General features: G+C 36.8%; 1 protein-coding gene across 4 annotated transcripts in view; it reads left to right on the top strand.

Moving 5' to 3' along the window:
- CDKL5 (cyclin dependent kinase like 5) overlaps window positions 1-17,774 on the top strand; it is a 123,156-nt gene that overhangs the window by 76,121 nt on the left and 29,261 nt on the right. For all 4 annotated transcript variants that reach the window (XM_065637099.1, XM_065637123.1, XM_065637118.1 and 1 more), the window contains exons 5-9: window positions 517-653; window positions 3,590-3,710; window positions 4,942-5,001; window positions 9,236-9,326; window positions 13,808-13,997. In XM_065637099.1, the coding sequence (XP_065493171.1) occupies window positions 517-653; window positions 3,590-3,710; window positions 4,942-5,001; window positions 9,236-9,326; window positions 13,808-13,997 (599 nt within the window). The remainder of the gene's footprint in view (window positions 1-516; window positions 654-3,589; window positions 3,711-4,941; window positions 5,002-9,235; window positions 9,327-13,807; window positions 13,998-17,774) is intronic.

The following is a 17,774-nucleotide window of genomic DNA, read 5'->3' on the forward strand; positions in this document are numbered from 1 at the left end:
ATCTGTGCTTTGGTCTTAAAATTTGTCATGGTTTTTGGAGAACAAAATTGTTTTAGAATCAAACAGATTTCTTTGACATTGTTCAAACATGAGCTTCGCATTCTGGTGTTTCTGCAAAGGGCATATTCACCTTGCTAGTGCTTAATGTATTTGTGGGATGGAGGACGTGTCTGTACACATACATGTACATATTTTTTTTTAACATGTTAGTGCTCTTCATAATGAAAAAGGGATTTGTTTCTTATGACTTTTTCTGCCACTGAAAACCTAGGTGGTAGTGGTGGGAAGTCTGTAAGGGTTTCATAATGATAGCCCAGTCCCCAGTTACCTTTCTTGCAGTGCAGAAGCATCCAAGCAGCAGAGTCTCCATACTGGAAAATAAACCTTTTTCTCTGTAATATCTAGAATCAGAGAATTTAATTAGGGGTTCGAGGTAAAGATTTATAACACTTGCTACTTGGGGGTTTTATTTTGTTTTTTTAATAAGTTGGGGTTTTTTTTCACTTTGTACTCTAGAAAATGAAGAAGTCAAAGAAACCACTTTACGAGAGCTTAAAATGCTTCGCACGTTGAAACAGGAGAACATAGTGGAGCTGAAGGAAGCCTTCAGAAGAAGAGGAAAATTATACTTAGTTTTTGAATATGTGGAAAAAGTGAGTTGAGTTTGTACTATCGTTGTCACAGTTAAATCATCAGCTTACTCAAAATGACTTTAAAATTACTTTTATTTTTAAACATTCAGCTGCTTAAGCTCTATAAAGAGGAACAGTAGAAACTTTAATACAATATGAGTTATTGTAATTAGACATTTATTGTGAAAAATTATTACTATTGTTTTTACTTCATGTGTTAGTCTTTAAAAAAAAAATCTTCCATATGTGAACACAAATATGTTCAAATGATGTAGACATACCATTTGAAGAAAAATTTCCATCCAAACTCTGTAGTTCATTTTAATTGTAAAGCTGATTAACTGTCCTGTGTTATGTCGTGTAACAAATCTTGACGTAGTCTTTCAAAACAAGATCATAGACTTTTGACCTTGGAATCTGTTTCAACTTTCTCCATTCTTCCCTGTTAAAAATAGGATTTGTTTGTATATTTCTGTAACAAGGCCACTATCAATAGTTGCTTAGAGGGATTTGGCAAAGATCACTGTCATGATTTCCAATCCTGACCTCATTTGAAATGATTCCAAAATTTCACTAGATTGGCCTACTGCTGCCAAGCATCCTGCTCTGTTTCCAGGGAGAAACAAACTAGAACAGATTGGTCTTTCGTTATTTTTGCAACCTTCATGATAAAGGTAGATCTTGCCTCTGTATTCTAACCATTTAGCATTTATTCATGGAAATAATTAGATGGGATTCAGATACATACAGTAAAGATAAATGCAAGTTTTAATGTGTTATCTCTGTAGCTTTCATGAGATAGTGTTCCCTTGATAGAAATTTTCATTTAATGTCCTGCCAGTGTGATGTTGCAGTCTAGCTTAGTGCTAGTCCTCTTCAGTCAATTCTCTCTCATGTAAAGATTCCTCTCTTTAAATGCTGTGTCTCCTTTACCTCAGTTTGCAATTTATTATGTTGGATAACTTTACTGCATAATGCGAGGTGACCTATATTAGTCACAGTTTGGCAGAAATCAATTTTGTTTTCACTATCAGATCGGCAACTTCTGATGTGGTGGATTTGACTTAGATCTAACACCCAAAGCTTGACTCTTTCCTCCTGTGCCCTTTGTAATTTTTTGAGACACGTGGAATGTCTTTGATCACACACCAACTTAGAACATACATTTAATTTTGTGTTACAATTGACTTGGCTAAGTTCTCTATAGTACTGGCTTGGAAGAGCGGCAGAAGTAAAAGAAATTTAATTGATTTCATAAGACATATACTTCAAAAATTGCTAATATTGGTAAAAGCACCAGGTTGCAATATCTGACATTATTTGCGTCAGAATAAAAGGATGATATGTATCATGTATAGTCTGCACCTAATGTCATTTCTATATTAATAGTCACCTTCCTTTTCAGTTAAACTTCACGGTCCGTGAACGTTTCTCATTTTCAGATATTTCAAATAGTTTCCACAATAGTTTATTTGAAGACCAGGATGATTTCTGTATTTTTGGATGAAGGCAGAGTAGAAGGAATTAAATAAAATGTGATATGGTAGACTAATTTTTGTTTTAAATGATGCTGAGCACCTTGTGTCCTTTAGGGAGTCTTAGCTCTGCAATACTCAAATCCAGATTACTTAAATTCACATTTAGTGTAATCTCCTTTCTTCATCATCTCCTTAGTTAATGTCTTTATATAGGATTATGTCTCACTGTGGTGATGCTGCTATTTTGGTTCATATTTGTAACACTAACTTCTTGACTTACTTATCCAGTCCACGGGCAACTAAAATCAATATGTTTCCTTCACAGAAAATTCCTTTCCTCTGATCTAAAGTGTATTTCTAAGGAAACTTACACTCAAGCACATAAGTTCCAGTGTTTATTCACAGATTGCAAAACTTAGTGTTTTCAAATGTCAGCAGTGTCTCCATTTGTTTTGTCTTGGTTTTGTGTTCATTAAAATATCTTACAAGAGAAACCCCAAAATTTTATTACACAGCTAAAGAAAATGTTTGTCAAAGACAAGGTAAACTTACTTTAAATGAAAAATCTACAAATGCTCAAATCCATAATGAAATGAGTTGTGTAAGGCAATATTTCCAAAATACTCATTTCTATTTTAGTATTCAGTAAATAAGACTTTTCTCTCTTCAAGTGGGCTGCTGCTGCCCATTATTCATTCAGGATTCAGAGCACAAACTCCGTTGTACTTCTAATTGTCCAAAATTGGAGACATTTGCTAACATAATGGGAAACTAAATGTCCTTTTTCAAAGAGGAAATTTACTCATGTAAACAATCCGTTTGTTTCCTTCCTTAAGGATGTCCATGAAACAGTTAATACGGCCATAGCTACTACAGCGTATATATGTCTAAGATCAATATAGCTATAGGATACTCTCTAGGCTACTATTCATGCCCCATGAGGCATTTTTATATCTGTTGCTTCATTTGCACTAACAGGCTTGTGTAGCTTTAACTGTACCCATTAACATACAGACATGGTTTGTGATTTATCATGGCCTTGCTATGTCAAAGCAGCAGAACTAGCTTAATAATGAAGAAAACAGTATGTTAAAGCACAGTCGAATATTTACAAAATGCTGTCCTCTACTAAACTTCTCATATAGCCACGCTGACCTGGTGTTTCTGTTTAAGCAACTTTTTGTAACTAAATGACTTTTTGCAAGTTTTAGGATAAGTGGTTTGCCGACAATCTTTGAAAGACTTGTGATATATTTATGGTTCACCTTCAGGGATTGTTGGCTTCACAAGTGCTTTCTCTAGAATGAAAACAGCAAGTAGTATGCTTTTGATGAAAATACACTCCTTGAATGTTAATTTACTGATTTTGCATACCCAGGCTCAGTGGCCTAAGTATGTTGGTTCAGGATGCTGAATGAATGTTATCTTCTAGCAACTACAGTATAACTCCTTTAAATAATGTGTCTTTTAAACATTTAGAATATGCTTGAATTGCTAGAGGAAATGCCAAATGGAGTTCCACCAGAAAAAGTGAAAAGCTATATCTACCAGCTAATTAAAGCAATTCATTGGTGCCATAAGAATGATATTGTTCACAGAGGTAAGTGTGTAGTTCTCTGCACGGAAATAAGCCCTGGGTAGGAATTTGCTTTCTAAAGGGAAAGACGTTACAGCTTGAAGTAATTTGCATTTAAAATAAATATAAGCAATTCTTTATATCAACAGAAAAAAAAATCCGTAAATTTGACAGGGTCTTAAGTCTGCTGCATGACTTCGGATTGTTTTAGAACTAATCTACATGTAAAGCTTGCTATCCACTTTCTTTGGGTTACAATATAAAGTTTGTATCATATGCACAGCAAGGTGAAACTGCAGTACAGACCTTGCCAAAGGAAAAGGAGGATTTTTTTAAACATTTCGTGATACTCAGGCATTTCACTTTTGAAAGCAGGTTTTTTAAAACATTTCACGGTACTCGGTCATTTCACTTTTGAATCTGATAATAGAATATTAGGAGAAAAGTAACTCAGAACTTAAAGCTTGGTCCCCCATGTTTTATTTCTTAAGGTAGTTCCTCCTAGCTCCCACAAGTTCAGCTCTGTGTATTTAGTTTCTCCCCTAAGCTTCAGGCACTCGAAGTACATACCTTGATGTGTGACTTTATCTAGTTTTATTTATTTTGTCCTGATTTAATAAAATTGTATTTCGCTTTGTGGCTTTGCAAGAGTAATATTTCTAATTAATGTTTCCAAATAATCAAAGTTATCATATAATATTCTGTTTATATTTGAGACTGATCAAACATAAGCGAGAGTCTGCAAATATTTTTGTAAAATACGGATTGAAAAATATACTATATATGAGTACTACAATATCCATGTAGGAATAAAAAAAGCTTAAAACTAGACAACACATTTTTTTCTAAACAAATGTCAAGAGGTGATCAAGAAGATCATCGTAGCTGAAAATGTTGAGCACAACACACTTAACATTTTATTGGTTAACTGGGTAATTAAATCTCAGTTCTTTGTATTATTTTGCAATATTCTGCACATTGGTTTGCTGCCCAGAAGTATCTGTGAGCACCTTTTGTCTTCGCATGTTTTGTTGGGAAACACTTTGAAAGACTTCAAAAGGCAGCAAATTAATCCTGCATGTTCACAAACTGAATTGCTGGAAGCTGTTTCAGCAGTTGCTCTTTTAATGCTTCGTTTATGATTACATGAATATCTCTAAATACGTTATAATGAAATAATATTTGTTGACGAAGTTCAAAATTAAAAAGAGAAGCTAACAGCATTTTTTTTTCCTCTTTCACTCTGATACTCCAGATATCAAGCCAGAGAATCTCTTAATAAGCCACAATGATGTTCTGAAGTTGTGTGACTTCGGTAAGTTCAATAGATAGATACCTGCTTCCTGCATTTTTAAGGAAAATCTCTTGCAGTGAAGTTTTGCCTTATTCTTGTACGAGTTCTACAATATGTACTGTTTAAAGCCCTTCTAGTGGTCAGAATTGATTACTACTTCAGGTTTGTGGCTAGTACTTTAATTTGAAAGATCTGTGGGCTTAATATGCGTACCCTGTGCAACACCTGTATTAAAATGTCAATGGAAACACTGCATTTATGTCTTCCTATGTTTGACAAGATTTTTACTAGCAGTGTTATTGGCACTCAGCTGAGAGCAGTGCAGATGATAAGGTGATTATGCGGCTAGCAAAACTGTAAGTTTATCTGGCCTGTGAATTAAAATACAAGATAATTATTGTTTCATAAAGACACAATAAACTTTATATACCATTTGCACCACTGGCTTTCATGGACTATTATTTGTATAGTTATAAGGCAACTTTTATTGTTGTCTTAATGTATGTCCATGGATGATTAATGACTGGATGGCTGTAGGATAGAGTCAGAGTTGTGCGTGTAATGTTAACTTTCATGTTTCCTGATTTATCAATACCTGTTTAATGTCAACTTTAAGAATGTCAGCTTTTCAGGAATCAGCACCCAAGCACAAGGCAAAGTTTGCCCATGTGAGTAATCCCCAGAAGACAACAGGGCGAAGTGTACACTGTTCCAACAGTCTGTATTTTTATACTAAATGCTACATAAACACATATTGTTTCCTCTAAAAAGCATACAGTTTGGCTTGATAAAGAGAAACCAATTCCATAGTGCTACCCAAGGGCACTTTTCAGTGAAAGAGGTTTGACAGCTGTCATTTCAAACCTCTGCAATTTTGAATGGAAAAAAAACTGCTAAAAAAGTAGATTGAAAGAGTTTTTTAGGAACACAAAAAAGATGTCTGTCATTTGCAGTGCTGCTTATTTCTTTTAATCTTAAAGGCATTTTTGCCTAAGCATTCAGAAACAATAGGAATTCTAGGAAAAGCCTTTGAAGATTTGGTCCATATGAGTTATTTGAATTAAGGGCAATTTATTCTGCAGTGTAAGGAACTGCACAGCTCTGACAGAACACCAGGGTACCATTGCATGGTGCCTTCTGTCCCTTCGCCTTTTTGGTATCCACAGGCTTCCTGTCTGCACCGCTGTGGCCGCCCTCCCCTGGCAGCACCAGCAGCCTTGCCCAGAGCTGGGCGGGCAGGATTTTTCCCTTACCCCCTTAGCCATCAGCTAACAAATCTTTGCATCTGAACTCATGTCAGCATCCTCTGTGCAGTAATATTACGGGGAAATCAGAAGCCAAACAAATGGTACAATTGTGTTCTGCATGACAGATTTCTCACTAGGTATGGATTATGTGAATTCTGCTCGCAGTGATGTTCTGTGCGGTCTATTGGCTTGCTCACACTGGACACTCCAACCATGTCTCTTTCTGCTGTTGGAAAAGAGGGGCAGTCACAGTGTACTCACAGTGCTCGGCACAATCTCAAGGAAGACAAAGAGTTATGGGTATTTCTGTTGTTCTTGCTGTTCATGTGGGTTAGTTGGAATTTTGATTGAAGTTTCAGATTTAGTTCAATTTAAAATTCCAAGCAATTCTTGTAATTCAGGATCAGGTTTTTTTAGCCTCATTGCTAGTTGACGTTATTGTTAGTAGCTTAGGCTCTCAGTGTAAAATGTCTGTCGGAATGGTATTAGCCACAAGCATTTGCTGAACATGTACAGATTAGGATGTGAGAATTTGCCTTTCAATATGATTTATTGTATGCTGTCTGCCTACTGAACTTCATCCACGTTTTGGAACACAGGTAGTTGTCACATACAGCACCACATTCCTCATATGATCATGAATTCAAAGACAAGGTCTATGCATCCATCCCAGTGCAGATACTGAAGTCATTGGGTGTTTCTGAAAAGCCCAATGGACAAAACAGTTTGAATAGAAAAGTTCCTAATTTTTTAACAAGATAGTTCTTCCTAATCCTTGTGCCATGTGTTCTGTACATACCGTGCTAGATAAAAATGAAATTTAATGTGGTGCTTGCCTGGACACATGTTGTGTGGGTGTCATTTCTGCCAATATAAGTTGAAAAAGGGAACAGTACAAAATGCCTATTACAGCAGATGCATCTAACTGTTCAAAATAAAATAGTTCGACTGACTGGTGTGTTTGTTGTTTTAACACCAGGGCTTCAAAATTACTTGTTTTAGCAATCTCTCAATCTCTGAAAGATGCATAAGCATAGACATTGTGAAACATAGGACTGGAAAAGACCTCAAGAAATTCTCTAGTTTTTCCACCTACTCAAAGAAAGGATTAAGCATGTCTCTGTCATTCTTGACAGATGTTTGCTTAGCTTATTCTTGAAATTCTCAGTAATGGTGGTTCCCTAGTGTTCCTAGACAACTATTAAAGTACTTACTTATCATTAATGTTAGCATGCTTTACTTTATGTCTAACTTAATTTTGCCTTATTTCTTTGTAAGAAACTGACAATCTTCTCCTTTTTTTCCTTACCCGTTTTTCCTTCTGTGTTCTGAGATGTTTGAAGTCCTTTCTTGAAATCTCTTTATTTTGCTTGTTCTCCCTTCTTGCATCGTGACGCATTTGCAAACTCCATTGCTTTCATAGTTGCTCTCACCAAAATCGCTTCCATCTTCATCTTCTAATGTATTCTTTCTCACAGTTTAGAGTTTAATCTAACCTTCTCCCTGGTTACCTTCTCTTACTGTTGTATCAGAAAATTGTTCCTGATACCTCAGCACAACTTGGGGGAAGGAACAATAAGCACATGAATGAAAGATTTTTCACTGACAAGATCCATCAGATGGGTCATGTTACAACCTTTCAAGCCTAGTTGTGTGAAAAAGCAATTTTGGCAGCTTCTGCATAAGAACTGAGATATCAAGAAAAATTACTATTGTGTTTAAGTAGCACTTATTGATTCTGAAAATGGAATTATGCCTTATACCTCTGCAACACTTTGGAGTTTTTATTCTTTCTTCATCACTCATGCGATAATAGAAAGACTCATAGTGATTTCACTGAAGTGAATTTTGAATCATTTTTAATGGTACATCCCAGTAAGAAAGCATTTTGAAAACGTTGCTTCTGTATTTCAGTCCCAAAAACTTGTCTCAGTTTTAGCTCTAGTAAGGAGCCTACATACCTGGAGTCTTGCTACTACGATCTATCTGTCCTCAGTCTCACCTTAGTATTAATTATTTATTTGAAAACAGTCAGACACTTGATACTTTTCTGAAAACAGTGCCAGCATCTTCTGTAGAGTACTTCTACATGAAGAATCCAATAACATCATTGCTGTGGTGCTTGGCTGACTTATTATAAATGGAGAATGAAAACAAAAATATAAATTATTTCTACATATGGGTTTTCCAGTGCATGCACTCCTCTCACAGTCGGTGGCCTTAATTGTTATGCCTTAGGACAGAAGTTAAGCTTTGGTACAATTGCAAATAAGTGTTTTTTATTATTATTAACAAAATGGTGTGGAGGAGGAAGCTAATTTGGACTTGGTTGCTGATCCTGATTCACTAAGAGCCTTGTTATTAATGTGATGCTAAAACAGGTGAGAAGCTGACACATGTGGAGGGAGCCAAATGCAGAGATAAAGCAATTTTGCTGATTTTTGATAGACTCCTGCCTTTTGTAGTTTTATGGAGGTGACCCTGTTTCTTGTCAGATCAGGAAGGGAGTGTCCTTAGATGAGAATAATACATAATTTCTTGACCACTGTAAAAAATTGAATGCAGTGAGACTGTAGTAGTTAGAATCAGTGACTGGAAGAGTCTATTCCCCATGCATGTTACATTTCTGATGTTATGAATCTTGTTCTGCAAACAGCATCTCAGGGAAATTTAGTGGCAGTAGTTCACTAGCTTGCATGGCATACAGACAGGTAACTTTTATCAATCTGTTTTGCTTATGGCAAAGCGCTGTAATAGCAAAACCCCATGGACTTCTGAGGAGAGTACACAAGTAAAGTAGTCATTAAAGCAGACGTGCTTTCACTGTTGTATCAGTAAAAGCTTGCATTTCAGTAGACAAGCAATTATTGGGGACATCATTCTGCACTAGGGGTTGTAACCAATTTGCTTCTCTTTAAATAGGTGTGAGTTCTTAGTGCCAAAACCAGTGGTGATACACATATTGTATTTTAAATAGGATATAATCTTTCACACTGTTTCTTTGACAGGCTTTGCTCGTAATCTCTCTGAAGGGAGCAATGCTAACTATACAGAATATGTGGCTACCAGATGGTACCGCTCACCTGAACTGTTGCTTGGGTAAGTACAGTTTGTAGAACTGCCATGATAAATCTTGATTGATTCTTTATATTTTTTTCAAGCACCTTTTGTAAGATTTACCCATGGAGAGCTGCGGTTGATTTAAAGGGAAGATTTCAAGAGGCTTCCAGATTTTCACTAATTTTTGTTCGTTTCCAGTAAGTCAGCACGAGTCATTGACATATTGACCTATCGTGAGCTGAGCAGTGTTTAACTGATTAAAATACGAAGCTGAATTGTAGCAGATGTACTTCAGATTCCTGCCCATTCCCGTTCCCTTCAGAAGAGGTTTCCATGGTAGCGCTGTAGCCTGGAATGTTCCATCAGCCTTGCAGTGGACATCACACAGCAATGGCAGTGCAACCTTTACCATACTACATTCCTAGTTCTCTTCATCCTTTGGGTGAAAACTGTGATTTGGTTTTCATTCCCAGTTATCCTTTACCAGCATTACTGAAGTGGCTCAAAAGGATGGTGCTAGCTTTATACTAGTCAGAAAGAATTTATTGAAGGAAGCTGTATGAATCATTTTAATAAAGCACTGAGAAGTTTGTGTTGCATTGCCTGTGAAAGCAGTAGTTACATGAGTAGCCTCAGCCAGACAATTTAGTTTTACTCTTTTATTAATCTGTAAAATTAGAGTTTTGCTACCTCACAAGGTTAAACAGATTTTTGGGCACTGTATGAACAAATTCATAGGACACAAAAGGGCAAAGGAAGATACAGATATAACTGGAGATCTACTATTAATATATGTGATCTTCTCACTACCATCAAGTTTCGCACTGCACTATTCTAAACTACATTAGTACTTTCACAGAATGCAATTCTTCTATGTGTACCATGTTTGTATTTATATATACATACCCTAGAAATCAGGAATTGGTAGCCACAGAACGAATCAAAAAAGTACTGGTCATTTGCAGGGTTCTTTAGGCAAAATGTTTCATGCTGCTGAGAAACAAGTCTTTGTTGGATGCTTTGACTAACAATGAACTAGACATTTCTTGAATAGTAAAGCATTAGGTAACATTCTGTCAATAAAGTCATCCCAGTATTCCGAGAGCTGTGCTAATCTTAATCTTAATTGGTAGACAGTTGTGTTGTTATGTGCAGAATAGTATGTTAAAGTTGCCACTAAAAACCTCAAAGCTCAGTTTTTCATATACCAGAGAAAATAAGTTATTATATTAAGCTTCCAGCAAAGTGCATGTGTGTGTAGGTATGTATGTATAAGTATAAAAAAAGACTTGGAAAAAAGCATCAATTGTGGCCTTTTTAGTTACACAACATTTTAATCTTCGTCTATAGTAGTAATGAGGATTGAGGAGGAAAGACATGAAAAGCTTGACAGATGTAGTATTAATCCGACCTGCAGTTTTCAAAACTGTGTTGCTACCAAAGGAAATGTAGCAGGAAGCTTGTCTGTTTATAACTGACTAAATTTGTTTGATTAGCTTGTAGAGAAAGGGAGGTAGTATGTCTGGTTAATGCATATGACTTCAGCTTTGCTGGTGCATGTTTTTAATGCCAAACTTTTCTGGCACAAAGTCATGTCTGTTTCTTGACAATCCTGTTCTATTTCCCAGACACTCATCTTACCCATTCCCCTTTGCCTTGCACTTACCAAAGCTTTATAAGCATCTAATATTCAGAAGTCTTCCCAGGATTATTAAAGGATATATTTTACCCAATACAGTTTTACTTTTTCCATTTTTAAAATGTGTCCCAGAGAGGTTTCTGGTTTGCGATAAAGTTCAAGACTTAAATTTCAGGAGAGGAAAGAAATTGCTCCCTAATTATTCACAGAACATCTAAAATCTACTCACTTTGGAGAGCCTCAGGTAGCTGTTAGTGGAATACTCTGTACCCTTTGATAAAATATTGCTAAAAGCCAGTAAATTTTAAGGCATAACAAATTACTAGATGAAAACATATTTTAGGGAATTTAATTTGTGCGGGAATGGACTATAGTACTTCTGATTTGTGGTCTCTTTGTCCTATAGGAGTTATTTCATTTATTCAGCCGCATCACTCTTGAACTGTTTGCTTGTTGTGATCTGACAAGGCTGATCCTGACAGTCCAGGAGTCTTGAGCATGCCTTTTCAAACAAAAAAGTTACAGTTTAATCTGCCACTGCCTTAAGAAATGGGTATTTTCTGATTTGTTTCTGTTTGGCTACAGAGTAAATAGTGGAAACTTCTTAAACTGTGATTCAGCTTCCTTTGTTCTTGTGAGCAAGGAAGGGTGACAGTCCCTGCCTCAAATGTGTTTTAGCCCATTCCTCAGCTGTAACCCTGGCTTGTTCTCCAAGGCCCCAGAGTACAACCACCTTTTCCCCATTTCACATTTTGGTGGAGAAACCTGCCTATTCAAGGGGTTGCAAATAAAGATGTGCTTGTTTTTCTGTCATGATAAAAAGGTATGTTTTTTAGTTGCACTCTCACAAACTGTTTCGTTTACAGAGCCTCAATTTTCCAGTACAGGCACAGAATATCTTAAGAGCAGATCCTTGGCTTTGAAGTATGTTCTTGTCTGTGTTGCCTTTTGCATCTTGGAGGAAAAACTTAGACCTTCGTCGGCACTCAGACCTGACCTAATGGGTGGATTGGACTAGCAGCATCATAGAAAGAAGAAACATTGAGTCTCTCAGCAAATCCACAAGTAGTCACTATGCGACATTAGTAAGGGAATTAACCCACAGAGCCATTGTAGTAGTAGTAGTACTTCAGGAGCTTTGGCATTCTCTGCTTTGCTATTGGTGGTTCCCTGTCAGCAATATATTCCAATGGGGCAAACTTGATTTTGTGGTGATTGTTTGTGAAAGGACTGCAGTGTCTCATGGTAGATTCCAAAAGGCAAACAGTTCTTGAAATGCTGGTGTCCTACCACAGCATTCCTAACTTGTGTAGACTCCTGCAGCAGGCATCTCAGTGGGCCTGTAGTTTCATTCAGGCTATTGTCCAGCTAGAAAGGCTTTCTCACCTTCACCTAACTAAATCATCAAAAGGGTTACAGGGTCCTGTGTCGAAGTGCCCTCCACAAAAAGTAAAGCAACTAATCATGAGTAATCAATGGGGAAAAGTCAGATATCTTTTTCCTTAGTCTCAGGATATTCTTCCTCAAAACATCTTTAATCATCAGCATAAGGAGGGAGTGAAGGGAACAGATTTAGGATAGGATTTGTCACCTGCAACTCCTGCTGCTGTCTTATTCCAGAAATAGGTAAGCCAGCTGTTACTTAAAAATCTCTTGAAACAGAAGGTGGGTTATTGGATTACAGGTTTCAAAAATAAGAGACTCAATGAAATGTGTTTTCAGTCCAGTCTTTGTTCCAGTCTTTATTCTTTTTATATGCTTTTTCTTTTACATGAGAGCAATTCTCCGGTCATTCTGCTCAAAACCTGAACATCCAAAAGGGATTCTTGGAATAAGTTGGATGCTTACAAATTTTTTTACAAATTCAACAAGCAAGAACTTGGGCATATAGAAAAAGAGTTGCTTTGGCCTATAGTAGGAACAGTGAAGAGCCAACAGTATGTACTGTGTTGGCTGTTGCACAGTTGTGGTAGGCAGCTAAACAAGCTTGCCAAGGGACAGAACTTTACAGTGAAAATCAGAAACCGTCCAAAAGAATTCTGTGTTTCTTCAGTGTTCGTGCCTTTAGATTTAATGTTGCAGTAGTCTACCACTGCTTTTCATACAAACTTCCACTTTCTACGTTCGGATTTCCCATCCTACATGTTTTACAAACCATCCTCAAGCCCATAGTCTCTCCTGACGAGAGTGTCAATATTGCCTTTTCTTCCGTTAAATACCCTTTTATGTATCTCAATAAAAGCTGGTATAGCCCCTGCCAGTGTTACACTGACACCACTTAGTTTTGTTACTGATTAATTCCCTACATCTCTCCATTGCTGACCTAACTTCTTTTGTTGTTAGCAGTTTAAAATATTAGGTGCCATCCTCCTCACCACACAGCATTGCTTGCATACAGAGGCCATTCTGTTTTCTGTCTTATTACAGTTTCACTATATGAATGCTGAAATAGATTTCTTACCATTTCTGTTCTCCCAGTACTCAGACCCAGTTGTGCCTATCCCCATATTAAGCACAGTGGAAAAAAAAAATGTAATGCAAAAATAGAGCACAGTCATCAGCCCGTGGAGAGAAGGGGAGTTAGTGCTAGTTTAACTTGGAATGGTAAAAAAGATTATTCTTGTATGTAAGGTTTTTCACAAAGGTAACCAGATCCCCAGGGATACTTGAGAATTCCTCTCCTGCCTTTTCGAGCAGTGATACATCCGGCAATCCAGGGCAGAAACAGAGGGCTTGGTATTTGGGGTAATTTCTTTGATATCAAAGTTTATTTTTCTGTGTTGTAAGGAAGCGGGCCACGGGAAATACGGCCAATAAATTGAAACAGCTCGATAAGAAGACAGTGTCAATGGGTGAAAAACATTGTACGTTCACTTTACAGAGCCCCTTATGGAAAAGCTGTGGATATGTGGTCTGTAGGCTGCATCCTGGGCGAGCTGAGTGATGGGCAGCCCCTGTTTCCTGGTGAGAGCGAGATTGACCAGCTCTTTACCATTCAGAAGGTGCTAGGCCCGCTGCCAGCCGAGCAGATGAAGCTCTTCTATAGCAATCCACGCTTCCATGGCTTGCGGGTAAGAGAAAGCTTTGTTCTTTTTTTTTTTTTAAATTTACTCACGCAGTATTTACACTATTGTCTCTGTTGCTTTAAAGGTTCTTTTCATTTACGTTGTGCTTTATCTATTGCATGTGTTTCTGTGTAAGTATAGGATGTTTAGATTATAAGGCATTCATAATTCAAAGTAAAATTTTGATTACACCAGTACTGAGTTTTATAAATGTGTTTAGTTTACTGTTAAGAGTTGATGAAAGATTTTCTTTCACCACTTTGACTTTTTTGGCATGCAAGTTAGCATTTGTAACCCAGCTTAGCATTACCCCAACAGGTTTGCACTGTGAAATTTAGTGACATAGCCCTGTCAGTTTGGGGTGTGGAAAATTTATACCTGCTATCTTCAGGCTACTATGTTGGAAAAATCTGGGCCATAGATGCCGCTATCACAGCGGAAGAGCTTTTTGTCTTTTGCCTTTTATTCCTGGAGAGTTGTTGTAAGCCATCTGAGTAAAAAAGCTCTTCCTTCTGACAGAATTGTTCCCGTTTTGGGGGTTTGCCAATACCATGTAATGACAGAGACTCACTAGTGTGGAGAAGCTGCTCAAGTTGGGACATGGGATATGGCAAAATCCTAGAAGCAATACATAAGTAATAGCTCTGCTATCTTTAACAGTATTTGGTCAGTGATTGTACTCATGTTTGCTTTTAATTCCATTTTGGTTATCATTTTTTATTAGTGAATGTTGTTTAGAAAGGGAATTTATGATCCTGATAAATGGTCTGAAATCATTAGTGCAAAATCCTATGAAGAGACATACAAAGGTTTTAGGAGAACTGATCTGTGCTGAAGACTCAGGATTTGAGTTTTAGTCTATAAAAAAGAAAACTTAAAGAATGAGAAAGGGAAAGAGTGGGACCTAGTTGTCTTAAAACTTGTTAAAGGTTGCCATAAATTTGGTTTAGCTGATGATGATAAGAAAAGAAATAGTTGGCTTAAGGTGTTAGGATAATTATTTTAACTCCCAGGATAGCTGTTTTTGTTGAAGTGGGTAGACCTTCTATTAGTGGAGGGTTTAGAAAAACGATTGGATGAGCATTTATTGCAAGGTCATATGTGTGTTTAATGCTGTTTAGAACAGTGGGCTGGATGGGATTTTCTATTTAAAAATTATATATCTTATGAGGAACGCAATGCTTTAAAAGTTGTAAGCAAATAAATTACTGCCTCTTCAGTATAATTTTATGGCAGTTCTAGTTGTGCAGTGTATTCTTAGTTGGGTAAATGCTCTGTAATGTCTTAGGATGAGAATGAAGTATCTTTGTAGCTTTAAAATACAGTACTTCAAGATGACAGCATAGACCTGATGTGATTAGCACAGGGTTGAGAGCTGTAAGTGTTCTCATCCCGGATCAATGGTTTATTCCTTGGCCTCAGACATGTTGCTGCCTTCTTAGCCCCATCTGCAAAGTCAGGGTACTAATGATGACAACAATGATATATGTCTTCTAATAGAGAAGGTTTTGAATGCTGAGGTAAAGTCTGAATAATGGCCTAAACGTGAAAAGTGCTGCAAAAAATGTTGGCTTGGAATGTGATATTCATTAGTTAATTCATGGGGAAAATTAATTCCATGCTATAAGACAGCCTTAAAAGTACATTTTTTCTGAATGTAGCATAGTGCTTAATAGTGGAAGATTTTCTGTTGCGTGGCAGATAGAAGGTATGCTCTGATCATGCAAATTATTATTTACAAGCTGGACCTGGCACTGGGTGTTCACAAGATAGCAACTAGCCCATGATGTGAAATTGTTTATCCATATGTTTACTTAATGGTATTGTAGCACAAGATTTAAAAAAAATACAGTATGAACACTCCAGCACCACCTGCACATGTATGCAGCTGCACATTTGCATACTTTCTGGTTTTTCTTCCTGCTCATTTTCTCCATGCACATATGTATATGCACACACACACATACAGTTTTCCTCACTCCTGAGGTTTAGGGAGTATTTAGTGGTCTCTTTTCAGTCCTCCTGAGGAGGAAAACATTCATAATATGTTGAAGGCCAAAAGAAATAAATCTGGGATCAGAAAGCACCAATAGGTTCATGCCTTTATGGAAGATATGAGTGATAATGTAGGGCTGTAAATACTGTTCTACAAATAAGTTATAAATAAGCTGGATAATCTGCACAATCCCAGTGAGTAGGCATCTCATATTACTGCTTTGCATGGCTCCAGCACATTTGCATGTTTCCCTGATCATTCCAGGTGTAAAAACTTCTTTTATGACAGTCATTCTGCATGAAGACAAGAATATTTTGCCATTTGCTTCATGTAAAAAGTGGAGGAAGCATAAAAGCCTTGGTTGACCGAAGTTACCTTCTAAGATCAACCCAGCAGACTTGGACTTAAAAAAATTCTCAGTCATTAGTAAACCACTTCAAGAGAAAGCAAAGTTAAAAGAAGAACACAGAGACTATTTAGGAATAAACACATTCAAACTAATGCTCTTTCATTTTCCTTCAAAGCTCACATAATGCAATTTTTGAAAAGTAATGCCAGTACAAATGATGGGCAGCAATTCTTAGTGAGCTAACACTTATGCACATACAGTGCATGTGCAATGCGTTTTGCTTCCAAATGCATTTTTGGAAATGGGTTTTTGTACTGTGTTACTCTTTAAAGCATAGGTTTGAAGCTAGTATTTAATCTGAGGAAGGTGAATGTGTAAATATATGCACCTAACAGTAACAATCCCTAGATGTCAGAGCTCAAAAATGCACAAATGAAAGTAAAGGAAGAAACGTCTTTAAGACTTCCTGCTCATTGACATTTTAGACCAAACATACAGTTCGCATACGTTTTTATACGATAGCAAACTTCCACACAAAATGTTCATTTATCTTCATGTTTGTTAATATTTTTTGTTGCTGTTGTCCGTCTTAATTGCTGACTTAAATGTTGTTGTTTTCTTGTATTTTCATTGATTTTTTTAACTATAATTCAGTAATTTTTGTTGATGTATTTTATCTATGACTTGAGCCCATTTGGAAATATACTGATGGTTTTATGTACCATCAGACAAGAACACTGCATGCTTCTTATTGTCAGTAGTCTTGCTTTGATGTGTAAGTTTAAGGAGACTTTTTAGAAAATACATAGGATGTGGATGGGATCAAGCCAAGCTGCAACTGAAACACTTGCATACTATTAGGCAAATTCCACAACTCTGGTAACTGCTAACAAAGTGTCTGGATCTCAGTTACGTAGTTTTGGGTAAACTGATTAATGCCAGTAGACTGGCTGATTGTTGTTTTGGTTTGATTTGGTTTTTTTCTACCTGCTTCTCTTGTATTCAAATGCATAATTTTATCTAACATCAGCATAAGTTGGATCCATGCCTCTGTTGGAAATCCAGCCTTAATTTCCAATTCTGAAAACACTGGCATATATGTTTAGTTTCTTAATTTGAATTTACCTCACTGAAATCAGTTTATCTATTTGTTTGCTGTCAGTTCCACATGTGCCATGGTCTGGAAATGGATCTCTTTCTTTTCAACTCATTATACTTGATATTATGTTATAGCAATGAAATATTGAGCAACTTTTCTTTCATTCGATAAAAATAAAAGATTCTGTCTTTGTTCTATTCAGTTCTTGCCTTGCTTACAAGGCAAGCATAAAAACCACAGTTCTATGCTTTATTTTTTCTTTTCTTCAAATCATCCCTGCCTGTCCTGTTCCTCTTTCCACACAGGGCTAGTTCCAAATACTGCCTTCGTGAGGTTTTG

This window comes from Caloenas nicobarica, chromosome 1, assembly GCF_036013445.1.
Source record: "Caloenas nicobarica isolate bCalNic1 chromosome 1, bCalNic1.hap1, whole genome shotgun sequence".
NCBI lineage: Eukaryota > Metazoa > Chordata > Aves > Columbiformes > Columbidae > Caloenas > Caloenas nicobarica.